The sequence below is a fragment of the Neodiprion fabricii genome, chromosome 2, assembly GCF_021155785.1.
Source record: "Neodiprion fabricii isolate iyNeoFabr1 chromosome 2, iyNeoFabr1.1, whole genome shotgun sequence".
NCBI classification, from domain to species: Eukaryota; Metazoa; Arthropoda; class Insecta; order Hymenoptera; family Diprionidae; genus Neodiprion; species Neodiprion fabricii.
Genome location: NC_060240.1, coordinates 30,770,263 through 30,784,568, shown reverse-complemented (window position 1 = coordinate 30,784,568; position 14,306 = coordinate 30,770,263). Strand labels below are relative to the sequence as shown.

The 14,306-nt window shown below is 41.5% G+C and overlaps 1 protein-coding gene across 11 annotated transcripts in view; it reads left to right on the top strand.

Annotated features, from left to right (window-relative positions):
• Positions 1-14,306, top strand: part of LOC124176603 (tensin-1) — a 99,800-nt gene that overhangs the window by 60,036 nt on the left and 25,458 nt on the right. For 9 of the 11 annotated variants that reach the window (XM_046558112.1, XM_046558111.1, XM_046558113.1 and 6 more), the window contains 6 exons: positions 4,762-4,824; positions 8,044-8,253; positions 8,388-8,551; positions 8,902-9,051; positions 9,375-9,672; positions 9,886-10,132. In XM_046558112.1, the coding sequence (XP_046414068.1) occupies positions 4,762-4,824; positions 8,044-8,253; positions 8,388-8,551; positions 8,902-9,051; positions 9,375-9,672; positions 9,886-10,132 (1,132 nt within the window). Of the gene's footprint in view, positions 1-4,235; positions 4,482-4,761; positions 4,825-6,347; positions 6,439-8,043; positions 8,254-8,387; positions 8,552-8,901; positions 9,052-9,374; positions 9,673-9,885; positions 10,133-14,306 lie in introns of those variants that run through there. The other 2 variants (XM_046558116.1, XM_046558119.1) reach the window with 2 other exon arrangements.

Sequence of the window (14,306 nt, the reverse complement as noted above, 5' to 3'; positions counted from 1 at the left end):
TAATGTACATATAAAATATCGACGAAACGTGTAGAAGCTGTGCCTAAGTATACAGCAAAGTTTTTTTCACCATATAATCTTTCATTTTGTATCCATGTGCCGTCGTAATCTCCCGTACGAGAAACTACGCGTCTTTGACACGTTACATACGTGAGCTAATCGTCACCCGTCGTACATCACGCCAATTTGAGCCATCTGCGGCAGCAGCGATACAGCACCGCTGTTTTCCGTCAATTATAATGAGTTTTGCGCATCTGTTTATAGCACAATGTTTTTCAATAACAGACGTACAACGCAGCGCTACATTTTCCTTCGCATTCTTACAGCCGTAGTAAGCCTCGAAGAGATCGTACGTTTCATAAAACGAGCCCAACTTCTAATGCTCCTCATTTTCCGTGCTCCTCATGCCTCTCTCTCTCTCTCTCTCTCTCTCTCGCACTCGCTCTGTGAGCACTAGCAATTTATTGGTGCTAATTAAGGAGAGTCGAGAGTGAAACTTGAGCCAACACCACGAAGTGAATCGGTCCCTATGCGAGCGTGTATTTGCTCTTCGAAAGGAAATGATCATCTCCTTAAAACCCCATAACGCGCACATTAGGCCCCATCCGAAGCATGCGTCGTACTGTAATTTGCTAAAAGATTTTTATCCTAGTAAAGGACCTGCCCAACCAGTAGATCAACGAATAGCGTTTTCAATTCTACCCTCTCCTCGTATTATTCGCTTTAATCGTGATCCTCAATTGAGAACGCCACTGCCACGCAGCTTATACGAGACGAGAAAACAACAAGACCAGGGAGCCACGAGGTCAGCGTGTCAAACTGCTTGATTAACACGCGCGCGTATCGTTTAACGCGAGTTTTTAACGCCGCAAGCTCCGGCGAAGCTGGCACGAGATCTCCGGACCACGATCATCGCGGAATTCGCCACGACAAAGCCCCTAATGTCCGTTTCAGACCAACTCGTTCGCGAATATTCGGTGAGCCCCCCTGCAGCAGAAAGTGGGTCAGGTACGCGCGAGCAGCGACCGAATCGATCATCCAGCCTCGATCTCGGCTCTAGGCTATTTTTGTTCTTTCTATTCCCTTTTCCCTTTTCCCTTTTCCCTTTTCCCTATCCCATGCACGCACGTTTCGTTACTCATTCCCTGAATTACTGCTCATCGGGCGTAACTTACGACGGGCAGATCGGATCTATGCCGCACGCTTTTCCATGGATCAGCTTTGCTTCGCCGCGCGAGCAGGGCGACATTTGTACACCCGTGTATTATAATTCGTTTCGGTTGTTTGCGTGGAAAAAACTTGAATCCAACATTGCGCAACTACGTACACACATGACACATTTACACATTTAAGTATGGATGTACAGGTGTAACACGTGCGATAACAACAACCTGACAAGGCCATTTTTCTATCGCGCGAAGATTGACACTTTAACGCCAAGTGGATCGAAGCAGGGACGTTTTTTGAAACGATTAATTTTTCTTTACTCGTAATTTCAACTGCTGCTGTTCGCTGCAGTTTCACCTTATCGGACTTTTTGTTTCCACTTGTTTGCGCCAATTGCAGGCAATTGTCGATGTGACGTTTCATCCATTCGTTCTTTCATTCCGACGCGGTGTTATCCTCTGAGGTACCGTCCTCCCTACTCATTCCAACCTTAAGACGTCTACGCGAGTTTAAATTCTATTATGAGACAGTTCGAATTTATCTTCAGGAGGCACGATAAATTTTCAATCCGTCAATTCACGTTCCGATCCAGTGGTTTGAATTTTGACACGAGTCTTGCTCCTCGGAGGCGGCTCATCGCTCTTGATCAAGTGAACAACAGTGCACGAGTGTGAGGGGTATCTTAGTCGGATTTAAACGCTAGGCGTATTATACCAACATGTACTTACAGCTTAAACCTGAACCTGAACCTGAATTTAAACCCGTACTGGCCGCAGTTGTTGATCCCGCAAGGGCTTTCCATTCCGGAGAGTGGAGGGCCTTCGCTGAGTATACGCAATTGTTTCGAGGGGTAGTCGCTGCGCTGCTAAGCCTCCTTCAAATTAAACCCAGCTGACTACCATCTACCCTATATTTCTATACCTATATATCCACGGCTTTTCGTTCCAAGATCTCGCGGGATCTTTTTGATTTCCTGTCAACCTTAAATAAGGCTTGCTTAAACCAACACGTCGGAAGGATCTTGGAACAGTGGATATCAAGGGTGGAGAAGCATTATGTATGGACATGTGAAGAAATTTATTTGTTTTTTTCTTAATACATACTCGGAATTAAAAGCCTAAAATTTCAAGAGTATAGGGGACATATCTTCTCAAGCAAAGCAAACATCTGAAAATTATTTCCTATCTCACAACTACTCGCATCGTATATTGATCTGAATATTTTTATACGTGACTAGAAAAGTACGTCAAAGAACAAAGAACAAAGAACTTCTTCGATCTTTGGTTAACACCAGAATTTCTATACATTATTCACGTGATTATGGAAGGTTTTAAAATATTTAAAATACTTGCAATGTGACTCGGAATGAATTCCGAATACCCTGAAAGCGTTTACGTGATTTCGCTTCAAAGAATTTAAGATAACACAATTCTTGTTATTTTGCAATGAACATGTATCTAAAGTTTTTACCGATACAGTTCCGATACAATAAAAGAAATTTATCCCGAATTTCGGTAAAGCTGTACCTTATTACGCTCTCAAACTTTTCGAAAGTTCATCGCATCGAATCGCACGAGTATATTACCAAAAACTATACTTTTTCGATCGTCGCTACACGAGAAACAAGCATTTCGTTTTACTCGAATTGAGTGCGCGCATTGATCCGCTATGTCCAAGTCTCTTCTCTTTCCGCATCTTTGTGCACGACAGCAATTCTCAGGACGACACTTTGTCGCGTAAAGGATAAGAAAGAGCGCGCGAATAAGGAGAGAAAAGAAATGCGGACGCGTCCTGCAAATCCTCGAGATAACGTGTCAGTGCGCCAAGGTCACCGGGGTCCGAGCTTTTCCCCGGTAAGCCCCGACTATCCCAACGGATTTCGGTGTGTCAAGGTCGCGCGCGCAGGATCTCCGGGTTCGGCACCTAGGTACGTCAGAGCCGGCGGCGTCTCGACGCAGCATCCGTCCGGGAGATCAGCGCTGTGCCGGTCCTGGGCTTCTCGATCCTCGACGAGCTTGCGTAGCCGGGAAACCTTCGACGCCCCCCGTCGTCATGGCGACTCGCTGTCATCCCGGCACACCCTGCCGCCTCGCTCCCAGTAGACCGCGTACGTCCTTCGCCCCAGGATCCATCCTCTAAACTTGATTTTACATGCCGAGTGGTATCGTGCACACGCCTTGCCTACATCGTATATAACATTTGCACCAGGGCGGATCCCCCGGGATTTTATCGAGCGTTAATTGGATCGTTTTAAACTGTCGCGAAAGAAAATTTTGGAAAGAAGATCGGTAGAAATTTTTAATTTCTATTCGGTGCAGGGTTGTTTTATTATTTATTTATTTATTTATTTATTCGTTCATTTTCTTTACTTAAAATCGATTTAACAAAAAATTTACACGGTACGATCCCTCGTCGCTATATAACCACCGATTTTTATGGTGCTCTGCGGAAAATAGGCATCGGGCGATATACCCGTGAGAAATATTGTTCAAACCCGAGTTTGTAATCTCTCGTAATTACAGTGTTACGGAGAGATGAAAACGAGGATTTAGTATAAAGATCTGCACTCGTTTGAAGTCACATATGCGTGTATAAATGACTATGAACGAAACTTTTGTCGTGTATCGTACGTAGCTGCACGATGGTCGATTTGCGACAGAGAAACGGAGAACAGTATGAACACGCGAGTCAAAACGCTGTGCGCTCGTTCTGCTCTTATCTGATTTCCTAAGTATTATTATCTCAGTTCTTGAATTATATATGTGTACCTTCTACAGTGATTAAGATACACCGAGATTAAAACTACGAGTGTTACATGATATCGTTGGAGACGAATAGCGCACGTTACACATCTTCCATCACTCTGTATCAGCCACCCAGTTTTATTCGTTAAACAGTTGTGACGTACCCAAACTATTTTTCACGAACACACGTCTGTGCGGTGGAATCACATAGAAATTAACCGGTCGAATCTCTTTAAGCTGTACGAATATCGCGAGTAATAAAAGAGAGAAGAATTTTTTTAAACGCAGAACGAAAAATAAAAATGAAGACTTTAGACAAACGCAACGCGAAATAAAATTATGGCCAGCTCCAACAACAGCTCTTTATCACGATCCTGGCTCAGAGCTCGGTGTTGTCGTCACGGTGAGAGACTCGGGCGAAGTTCGAACAATTTAAACGCTTTGAACAACAATAATAACGATGAAAATGGAGACGACGGTGATCTGATCGTTTTACCCGGGGAAACTCAGACCCTGCTGCATAGGATAGCCTTCACCATTTGGCACACTGCTTTGCACATCGAGCGAGAGGTGTGAAATATTTTACCGCCACACACAGTTTTCCCACTTTAAATCCTGAATTATCACGACTAATTGCAAGAATGTTGATCCATAATTATAATCTTCATACCTGTTATTAATTTGATTCTATGCATCGATTGATTAGATACATCTTTCACTCGTTCAGAAATAGTATCACGTACTTATTTTCTGTTCCGAGTGTACACGATTTCAAAAGTCCCACCTATAAAGCATTTGTAAGATATTTTGAAAAGTAATTAACACCACATTTTCACTATTTGTGTTACAGCACAACAGCAACTATGAAGCCCCGTCGAAGAATACCACCAACACGATTTCTCGGTCGAAACAGGTAAGAATTTTCTGTTAAATTACCCAATTTATTATTCAGCACTCTTCATTTCTACCTTTTCTCGAGTTCAATATTTTAACAGTGCATTTCTCTTGAATGGCAATCAATTTATTATCGGCTTGAATACGTGTATAGGCGACTGTTAACTGCAATTGATGAGGAGAATAGTTTTCATCGTGTAACGTATCTTCGACCTTTTCTTCTTCTAGTTTCAATTAATATCAAACGTGAGCAATTGTAAGTTTATCAGATATAATTGAGTTAAGAACTGCTCGTTAGCCTTTCGCACGAGTGCAATGTACGAACATCCGGCAAATAATTAACGAGTAGTCGTATGTCAGGAAAAGGCCAGGGCTCAAGTGCCCTTGGGAAAGAAGAAATTGGTAAAAAGGCGTCGATCAATTTCGAATGACTCGTATGCGATCTCGGAATGCCAAAGTTCAAGCGTTTTTCTTCACTGTAATTTCATTTCAATATAAGAACACTTTTTGTGCCCTACAGCAATTGCTTTTGCTGTTTAAACATTTTTCCGAACGTTCGCGAACGTACTTTAAGAGCTAACGTGAGAGGTGTTCATTTTCTTTCAAACGTTCAGTACACAAATAAATGCAAATGAAAATTGCACGTAACCACAAAACGACGGCAGCAAATTGAAAATTTTAGTGCCATATTTCAACCGGCAAAAACTCATTACACGTTTCTAAATATAATTCGTTGGGGTTGAAACGTGCCTATAAGTTATAGCCGTGCGTGGTCTGCAGCCGACGAGTATCTTGTGGTTTTACCTCCGGGTCCGAATTACCGATTGATGTCACGTTTGAGCGGTTGGAAAGAAGAGGAACAACAGAAAAAAGAAACAAAAACAAAAAAAGAAGAACCGGCTTTCGGTCACTGCAATATCAATTCCAAGTTGTTCAGGCTGCGCAACGCACCATTATTAAAGTTAATTTTTGTCAGGGTAGAAAAAAGAAAGATTGATCAAAAGGAACCAAAAAAATTAATAAATAAATAATCAAATAAGCACAAAAAAATCTGCAGTCATTACTCGTAGCTACTAAATTAGACGGAAATTTTTTACTAACGGCGGGAATCGGAGAGTCGATAAAACGGGGTTCACTATGACCGACGCGATTACCGGAATCGGTAATGCAGAACGATAGGCAACCCAAGACGCAGCTACGTCCGCGTGTAGCGACCATGGCCGAATCCGGCGGGAGTTTTCGTAACGATTCAAGTCACATTTAAGCTGATGTAGCGAGCAGTTTGGACGTCGCCGAGCGTGAATGTCGTAGAAATTACGCATCTGCCTACATACCGACATGCATTTGTTGCGCAACGTTGATTATATCTAGGCTTACGTACGTACGCGTATAATAACGTCCTTGCTCCAAACGAGGAAGAAGCTATCAAACCTATCAAACGCACGTATAATACATTCCGCGATGCCTCGGCAAGTATCGCGAAACACGCGAGATTAACGCAGTACGAGTTGAGCCGCGAAGAAACATCATCTTCCCAATAAATGTGTATTAGCGTGCAAGAAGTTTACCGCGTGCGATGCCCGAGGCAAAATTTCTTGTTAAAATATTCTACAGGCCCGTTTACACGGCGAGGGTAAGCCGCGCGTTTAGTTTATGCATCGTTTTTTCACGCTTTTTGCATTCCTTGACTTTTCTGCGATTTTTGTTTGATTTTTGTTTTTTTTTTTTTATTCTACTTTTTTATTTTATCTGTACAGTTTACACCGCACGAAGGATACGTACGTACGAATAATAATTCGTGTCGATAATTTGAGGCGAGAGAATCGTGGCTATTCATTTTTACAATTCGTCGATTATAGCGCAGCTGCAGCTCATGCTGCTGCAGCATACGAAGGAAGGCAGTTTGGATAATCGTTGGCAATTAAAATCGTGCCTTCTCATCCCTCTTGAGCGGCAATAATGAGCCTTTTGATATCCGAACAATAAAAAGTTGACGGTTCAATTACTGCAGTTAATTAAGGAAGCCGGTCAACGTGTGTACCTACATTCCTATATCTGTGTGGATGTATACGGCCCACACCGCGGGGGGAATGAAAAACTTCGTTTAACGTGTGTGATTGGGTTCCGGTACGAGATGAACAGAAACAACGAAATACATCGTGACTATAGATACATGTCTGTGTCCTACGCATTCGTATGTATTATACGCCGATGGTCGAATAATATCGGACCATGTAGGGCGTGATTAGGGGAAAAATAATCGCACCTATTATATTTACAAAAGAAAATAGCTACTGCCCACTATTTATTAATACAAACACAGATTAGCGCGCATACGAACAAAAAAGTACGGCTATTACCTCGGCAAAATAACAATAGCCTTCACTTTTCTTTACACGTAAGCGGTGACAATCAAACAGTTACAATGTGTTAGGATTTTCTCACGAAGTCAAGCATGAAGTTATAACAGTCGGCTGATCCTTTCCGGTATTTTTCCACCTATGTTTTTTCTCTCATTTGCGTTGAAGCATCGTGTCCATCGTGTTGCAGAGATTGCACATCTAAATCGGTATCAGGCATCAGGGAAAACACGTCATATTGACGTTATTTGCAACATGTATACAATATTATGCAGAGAAGTCCAGGGAATATAAAGAAACGTTGAGCATATAGAACCCATTTAGACAAATTTATACATGGGGCAAAAAAAACCGTTCTATAGACTACGAAATTTGTTTCGACGATTGAAAACGTATTCCACAGCAGCGCTCAAAAGTATTTTGACAAATATAGTAATTGGGTTAATTGCAAATATTAATATTAAATTAAAAAATCAATAATATTTTTTATTGAAAGAAATTTGATGTTCTACATAATTGTAGAAAATTAAATCTCATTCGTTGGAAAATGAAGTTGAAATAAAGAAAAAAATAAACAAATTAAAGAAAAACGATGGATCCAAATGATAACAAATTTTATACTATCGAAATATTTTTGAGCACTGCTGTATATAATGAATCGAAACCGGCTATATCACAAAAATGTCATTATGTTTTTTTATCCAACCGCATAGATAAAGAATTGAAAATCCAAGTAATATTACATTTGGTCTCAACTAACCGAGTGTTCGCCATTTTTCTTTTTATATATATTATTAAAATTTAAAGGGAATAACATGGTCTGTCAATGTGATAAAAGTCTTTCTCGAACTCATGGAAAAATAATGTTTGTTATCCAGGTGACGACGACGATGACGAGGCCGCGGACGCCTGGCGTCGGAGCTGACGCAGTGTCAATCGGAGGGAACGGAAACAGCCGAGTGAGCGAAGTGATGGAGCTGAGCTACGTCACCGAAAGGATAATTGCCTTGTGGTACAAGGAAGACGCCCGAGGGATCCTGGACCACGCGACGACCCTTCTGCGAGGAAAACACGGGGACAATTACGTGGTAAAAAACGAAAACAAGAAAAAAAAAAAAAAAAAATTGACGGACCAAATGAAATTGGGGAAAAAAAGAAAGAGGCCAATTACCGTAAGATAATTACTATCGGTAATTCGATCGTTGCCTTCGCCCTTTTCCAGATCTTCAATCTTTCCTCACCCGGACGAACCAACGAGCCAAATACGCGGGAGTCAGGATGGCCGCAAAATCTAGCACCGAGTTTAGAGCGACTCTGCGCTCTTTGCAAGGAGCTCGATTCTTGGCTAAACGCCGCGCCTAACAGAGTCGCGGTTTTGCATGCTAGGTGAGTTACTTTTTTGATGAACTACGAAAGTATTCTTGTCAGCATTTGCTATGATCGTCGTAGAAGTATTCAGATTTGAATACTGAAACATAGATCTCGAGATTAAAACAAATGTTTCAGAAAATATGTGTGTAATTGGAAAACGAATTCAAGTTTATGAAAATAAAGCGCCAGACTTTAATTTTGACTATTTCCAATCACCCGCATATCGCTTTTAATTTTACGATTCAAAATTTGAATACGGAAAAATTACTTCTCGAAAAGTCCCTGGATACCGATTATCATATGAAAATGGATGAATTTGTGTAAAACAAAATTGGAGTCAATCCATTTTCTTTCCATCGTCTTAGGGGCGGCAAGGAACGTCTCGGCGTCGCGGTTTCAGCATACATGAATTACAGCAGTATTTGCGGTAGCAGAGATCAGGCATTAGACAGATTCGCAATGAGGAGGTTCCTCGACGACAAAATCGGGCCGCTCCACGTTCCCTCGCATCGCAGGTAAGCGAAAAGAGGATGAATGAAGAATTGGCAGAAAAAGTTGAGAAGATCAATCGATTAACAAACCCTTCCTCTTTTCCTAAATTGAGTCTTGTCGTAGAATGAATCAAATTTTTGCACCCGTATAAAACATGTGAACAAAATAATCATTTTTTCCAATTAGCAATCGAATAGCGCTGATTCTAAAACATACAGACTTGGTTGCAGTTCTTGGAGTTTTCAACCTGCCGTATAAATGCATAGACAAAAATGCTTCGATTTTTGTTTTCTCTCTCGAAAAAAAAAAAAAAAAAAAAAAATCGTTTCACCCCGAATATGCGCAGGTACGTCGAGTACTTCAGCGGTCTTTTATCCGGCTCGCTGAGAATCAGCCCGTCTCCACTTTACCTTACACACCTGACGGTTCTGGGCGTACCGCAATTCGAACCGACGGGATGTCGCGCCTTCTTGAAAGTCTACGAAGGTCTGACCCCGGTCTACACCTCCGACCTTTACTCGGTGACAAACGCCCGAGAGTTCACGGTTAATCTTGGAGGTCTCAGACTCCGCGGTGACATACTGATAAAGTGCTATCATCGCGTTTACTCGAAACAAAGCCGAGAGGCGATGTTCTCGCTGCAGGTGAGGACAAGCTTTAAGATTGAAAAAAATTTTACCTTGTCAGTTTCACACCAAATTTTATACCTCATGGTCTTTGCAGTCGATCTAGAACTCCACACCTCATATTTTTCTCTGTACAATTTAGGTTGTCGAATTTCGCTAGTACCTTTGGGTTGTATATTTTTTTTTTTTTTTCTTATTCCTTTTATTTAATCCTTCCCCCGTAATTTTCAGTTCCACACCTGCGTTATCACCGAGAACGTGGTTTCGTTCCCTCGGTCGGAACTCGACATCGCCTGTGAGGATCCCAGATGTCCGGCCGACAGCGTCGTCACCCTCTACTTCGCAAGCGACGCCCGCCGTCAGGATGGCGTCGCTGGTCCTGTTCCAGCACCCACCCCCGCGGTGCCTCATGCCTCGGCTCACCACGACCCCATTTTGCACTGGGACAGCTACACGAATCTGGAAATCAGCGACGACGGTGAGTTTGATTCAAATTAGAGTGAAGAAATTCGGGTTTTGCTCTTTATCGTGAGGACTCCGATCGAGATTTTCCGTCTTTCCAAACCGGCAGGTTTTGTTTAATATCACCCTGTTCATCTGGAGGGATTTCGATTACAATTGATCAGGAAATAATTGATCGATTCAACGGATTGTTCTCACGCTTATAATTCTAGTCGATTAAATTTTTTTCCCTTTTTTCTTTTCTTTCTATCCCAATTAACGAAATATTTTACGTTTTTGCAAGGCAAACGAACAAATTGATTCGAAGCCGGTTGAAACAAATTCGTGGAAAAAGATCTGTAGACTTTTTTTGTGGATTACAAACAATTGAAACTTATCGAGGATTGAGGTCAAGATCAAACGTTTTTGTATGCGACAAGTCAAAATTCTTTTAAGGTTGATTATAAGCACGCATGCGGCTTTGCTACCGCGTTGAAAAAAATTGGCAAAAAGTGTTTCGCAGCAGCGATATTTTTACCACTCAAAAAGCAATTAGTGCCATTTCGTTTGATTTCATTTAATTCGGTACCATTCCGGTTGCTCACTCGGTTAATCCCCACTTTTCTCTCTTTCTCTCTCTCCCTCTGACGCACGCCGATAAATGCTTGACTTAAATTGATGTACAGTGTACACGTTAGTTACACATAAATCGATATGTATATGGATAATCGTTGCGTCTAGGTACAATACAAAAAAATCTATACGACCATGATAATTTCCTATAGCCTTATTCTTTCCGACGTGTTGGGTATAAAAATATATACTACGATTCTTGACCTATATATAAAATATGATAACCACGGGCGTGGTATAAATTTTTAATTTTATGATCGCCGTTATTCCTGAAACCGTCCTATTCAGGATGTTCGAAGTTAGTCGAATTTCGGAGCAATGTCTACTGCTTCGATAAGCTTTTGTAAAATCACGCGTTTCATGGTCCGTATAATAATTTACGTTCGCAATTTTTTGTGCTACGTCATAGGTGATTTGTAGTTGAAAAGTTTAATTTTCGATGCTTTTTTCTCATCAATCTCGAATTCGAAAGGCTTAAAACAAATGTTACCGCGTACGATTTTTCTTTCCATTCCTTTGTTGATCAGCAAAATTCAATGTGTAAAAAACAATGGGGGTCTGAAAAGCTTGCTTTCCCACGGAATTCGATCGTTCTTTTTTATGCTCTCTTTGACCGCGTTGGGCTCTCTATTTTCAAAGGTAACATAAAAGTTTGTAGCAACTTCTCATGCCCTCTGTATATCTCTTGACTCTAAAATGTAACACATCCCCATCCACCGAATTACCGCACTCTACGTGCCGCCGCCACGCCCCCGCAGTCGGTCCCCGGATGGTAAACAGGACGGTGAGTCGGTCTGAACAAACAAATGGATTTAAAAATGGTAAACAGCTGAGTGAGTGATCTATAGGGCAACACGTATCCTGCAGTGCCGAAATCGAAAACTCAAGCTCAAGCTCGAGACGGCGATGAAGCCGCGCGAGAAATTTACCAGAAACGGATATCTTACACGTACTCGCTCGCAGCTTAGGATAACAGAAACAAAAGAGAGGAAATCAAGCCTCTCGAAATAGGCATCTATAAATACCATCGTATAAGATTTTTCAAATTCTTTTTCCGACCGGATTAACTTCTGTATACCTGAGCTTAGAATAGTTTAGGCGACGGATTGATGAGAAAAATGGAAATGTTGTTTTAATTAATCGAGGAATACCGGAAAAGTTTGTTCGAAATTTATGAAATTGATAAAATCTGAAGAAATTACATCTTAGATTTATTTTTTTGCCGAATAACGTTAGCGTATTATCAATTTAATTTCCAACATCGCGAAAAATTGAAGAATTAATAGAGATAAATTTTCAGGCTCTGAGATAAGAAAGCAAATTTTTTTTCCCGTTTTTTTCCCCTAACATGATTTAACAATATTTTGCTTATACGGACATAATATAATAAATTTCACAGCTAATATTCGAAAAGACGAGTTAGGCCGTTTCAATCTCGTATGTTTGCATTTCAATTAATCCATTAATTAATAAGAGAGAAGATCCCTCACCAAGGGTTCCAAAATTGAATCTTTGTCCGAAACTGGCTTGGCGACTCGCGGGAACATCGGTGAAAAAAGAAAAAAACGCGTCGGGATTGATAAAAAAATCTGAAAATCATGGCGTTGATCGATAATTGAATGGACTTTAATCAGAGAAGATAAGTGGACGAGATTTCGCCGGTGAATTGTTTGCACGCAAATCACTGTCGCGTGTTTTATCTTACTACAAAACGTCGGTTAGGTGTGTTCGAGGCCTTGCAATTTGCGATATCGATGTCGAGATCGCACTCGTCCGACGACCTTGAGCTTATGGCTGCCACAGGTTCGGGATTGAATCACGCTTCTAACAATACTCACAGCTTAAGTTTACCCTAGCGGCCTCTTATACCTACATACCTACGGGAGCTTTGCCAACTCCGCAGAGTCTGACTCAACCCTTCCGTTCTGCATCGTCGCAAATAAATGACCGTTTACCTTTCTGCACTCCGATACATCATATTCGTCGGGTTTCAAGCTCTACCGGTCAACAAGGTCCGGAAAGAAGATTGAAAAAAAAAATAGGAAAAAAAAACACCGTTCGGAACTCAAGCCATCGTCGGTTCATCTTCACTTCCACGACAGTTTTCGACGAACCCGTATACGTACTGCGTATTCGGTATTGTTTCTGATTATACTGGTATAAAGAAAAAAATGAATAAATTATGCCTGCTCACTGGACAAAGTTATTACGTTGGTTAAAATTCCGATTCTGTAAGCGAGCTGGATTCACTCGCGAGCGTGTAATCTCGGGTTTGATAGTCTTCATTACCGAGGAACTGTGGCGAATTGTTTCGTAAATTAGGATTCATTGAGTCGACGTTCATATGATAATACCGTGGGCAGTCAGCTGTAACAGATTTAATATTCACGGTAGAACAAACGGTGCTTTATAAAAATTACCACCCATTACGTCAACCGTTTTATGACCGTTCCAAATACCCACATTTATGATTTGTACACATACCCGTGCCCTCCGTTGCACCGTAACGGAATTCCAATTTCTCGGAGGATCGGTGTCAGTGTCAAATTTGAGAAATTGAAAAGCAGTACACGGGTTGTAATTATTCCGTGTAGACTTGTAGAAAAGTAAAGCCATTTAGTTACCCTTTAAAGGAACTGCCGACAATTCTTTGTTCCGACAAAAAGATTTTCTACCTACAAATACCATGAATGTTGAAATCTCTGCTCCCAAAGAAATTTATTCTTATCACTCGGCTGGCTGCCTAATCCTAATCGCTGATATTGAATCAGCTAATTAGTGTGATTTAACGAAGTTGATCCTCAGTGACGGTACCACAATCGACGAGAAATACTCTTTCCGGAGAACATTGGTGCAGCTCCGCGGATGAGTTCTTTTCTCTCACGAACGGTTGTTGCGAATTGCTCCCTTTTCGACACGGGAAAGAATTTCTAAAAAGAGTAATTCTGTCACGTATTTTGACATGGTGGAAAAATTGTACGTGAATCGAGGTGCGCATAAACGGCGATGGTAGGGCGATGTTCCTTTCGAACGAGGAGTGGGGCAGAACTGTGAGGTTATTCCTGGCGAGGTTTGCTTCGAGCGCGTCCCCCGACACGGGCCTTCCTGCTATCCAACAGCATCACCTCAGTACGATCCGCGATCCGTTCGCAGACGCTTTGCTCGACATATTTGCCCAACGAGTTTTCAGTTACTTGGTCATTTTACCGCTGCGCTCGATCGCGAACTACATTATCGTCGAGGGTGATGAATTTTTAGCCAGAACCGCAGCCTCCCGGCAGGACGACTCGCCGCAGGATCGAAGTATCGTCTTTTCCTTGAGTGAGTAGACCTTCCCCGTTCCTATTTTAGCCCCAATGTTAAAAATTTTCTTAATCATCTGTTGGATGGTTTCAACACGGCGAACAAGAAAATATTTTTACCCATTACAAGACAGATTTTTGTTCAATCTTGATTACAATTTTCTGCGAAGATTGCGAGGTTGATATAAAAAGTAACCAGCGGGGAAAATGCAAGTTTGGTTCTTTAGGCGAAATTTGATCCGTGTCAATATTTTCCTGTGATACGAATGTAGTAAA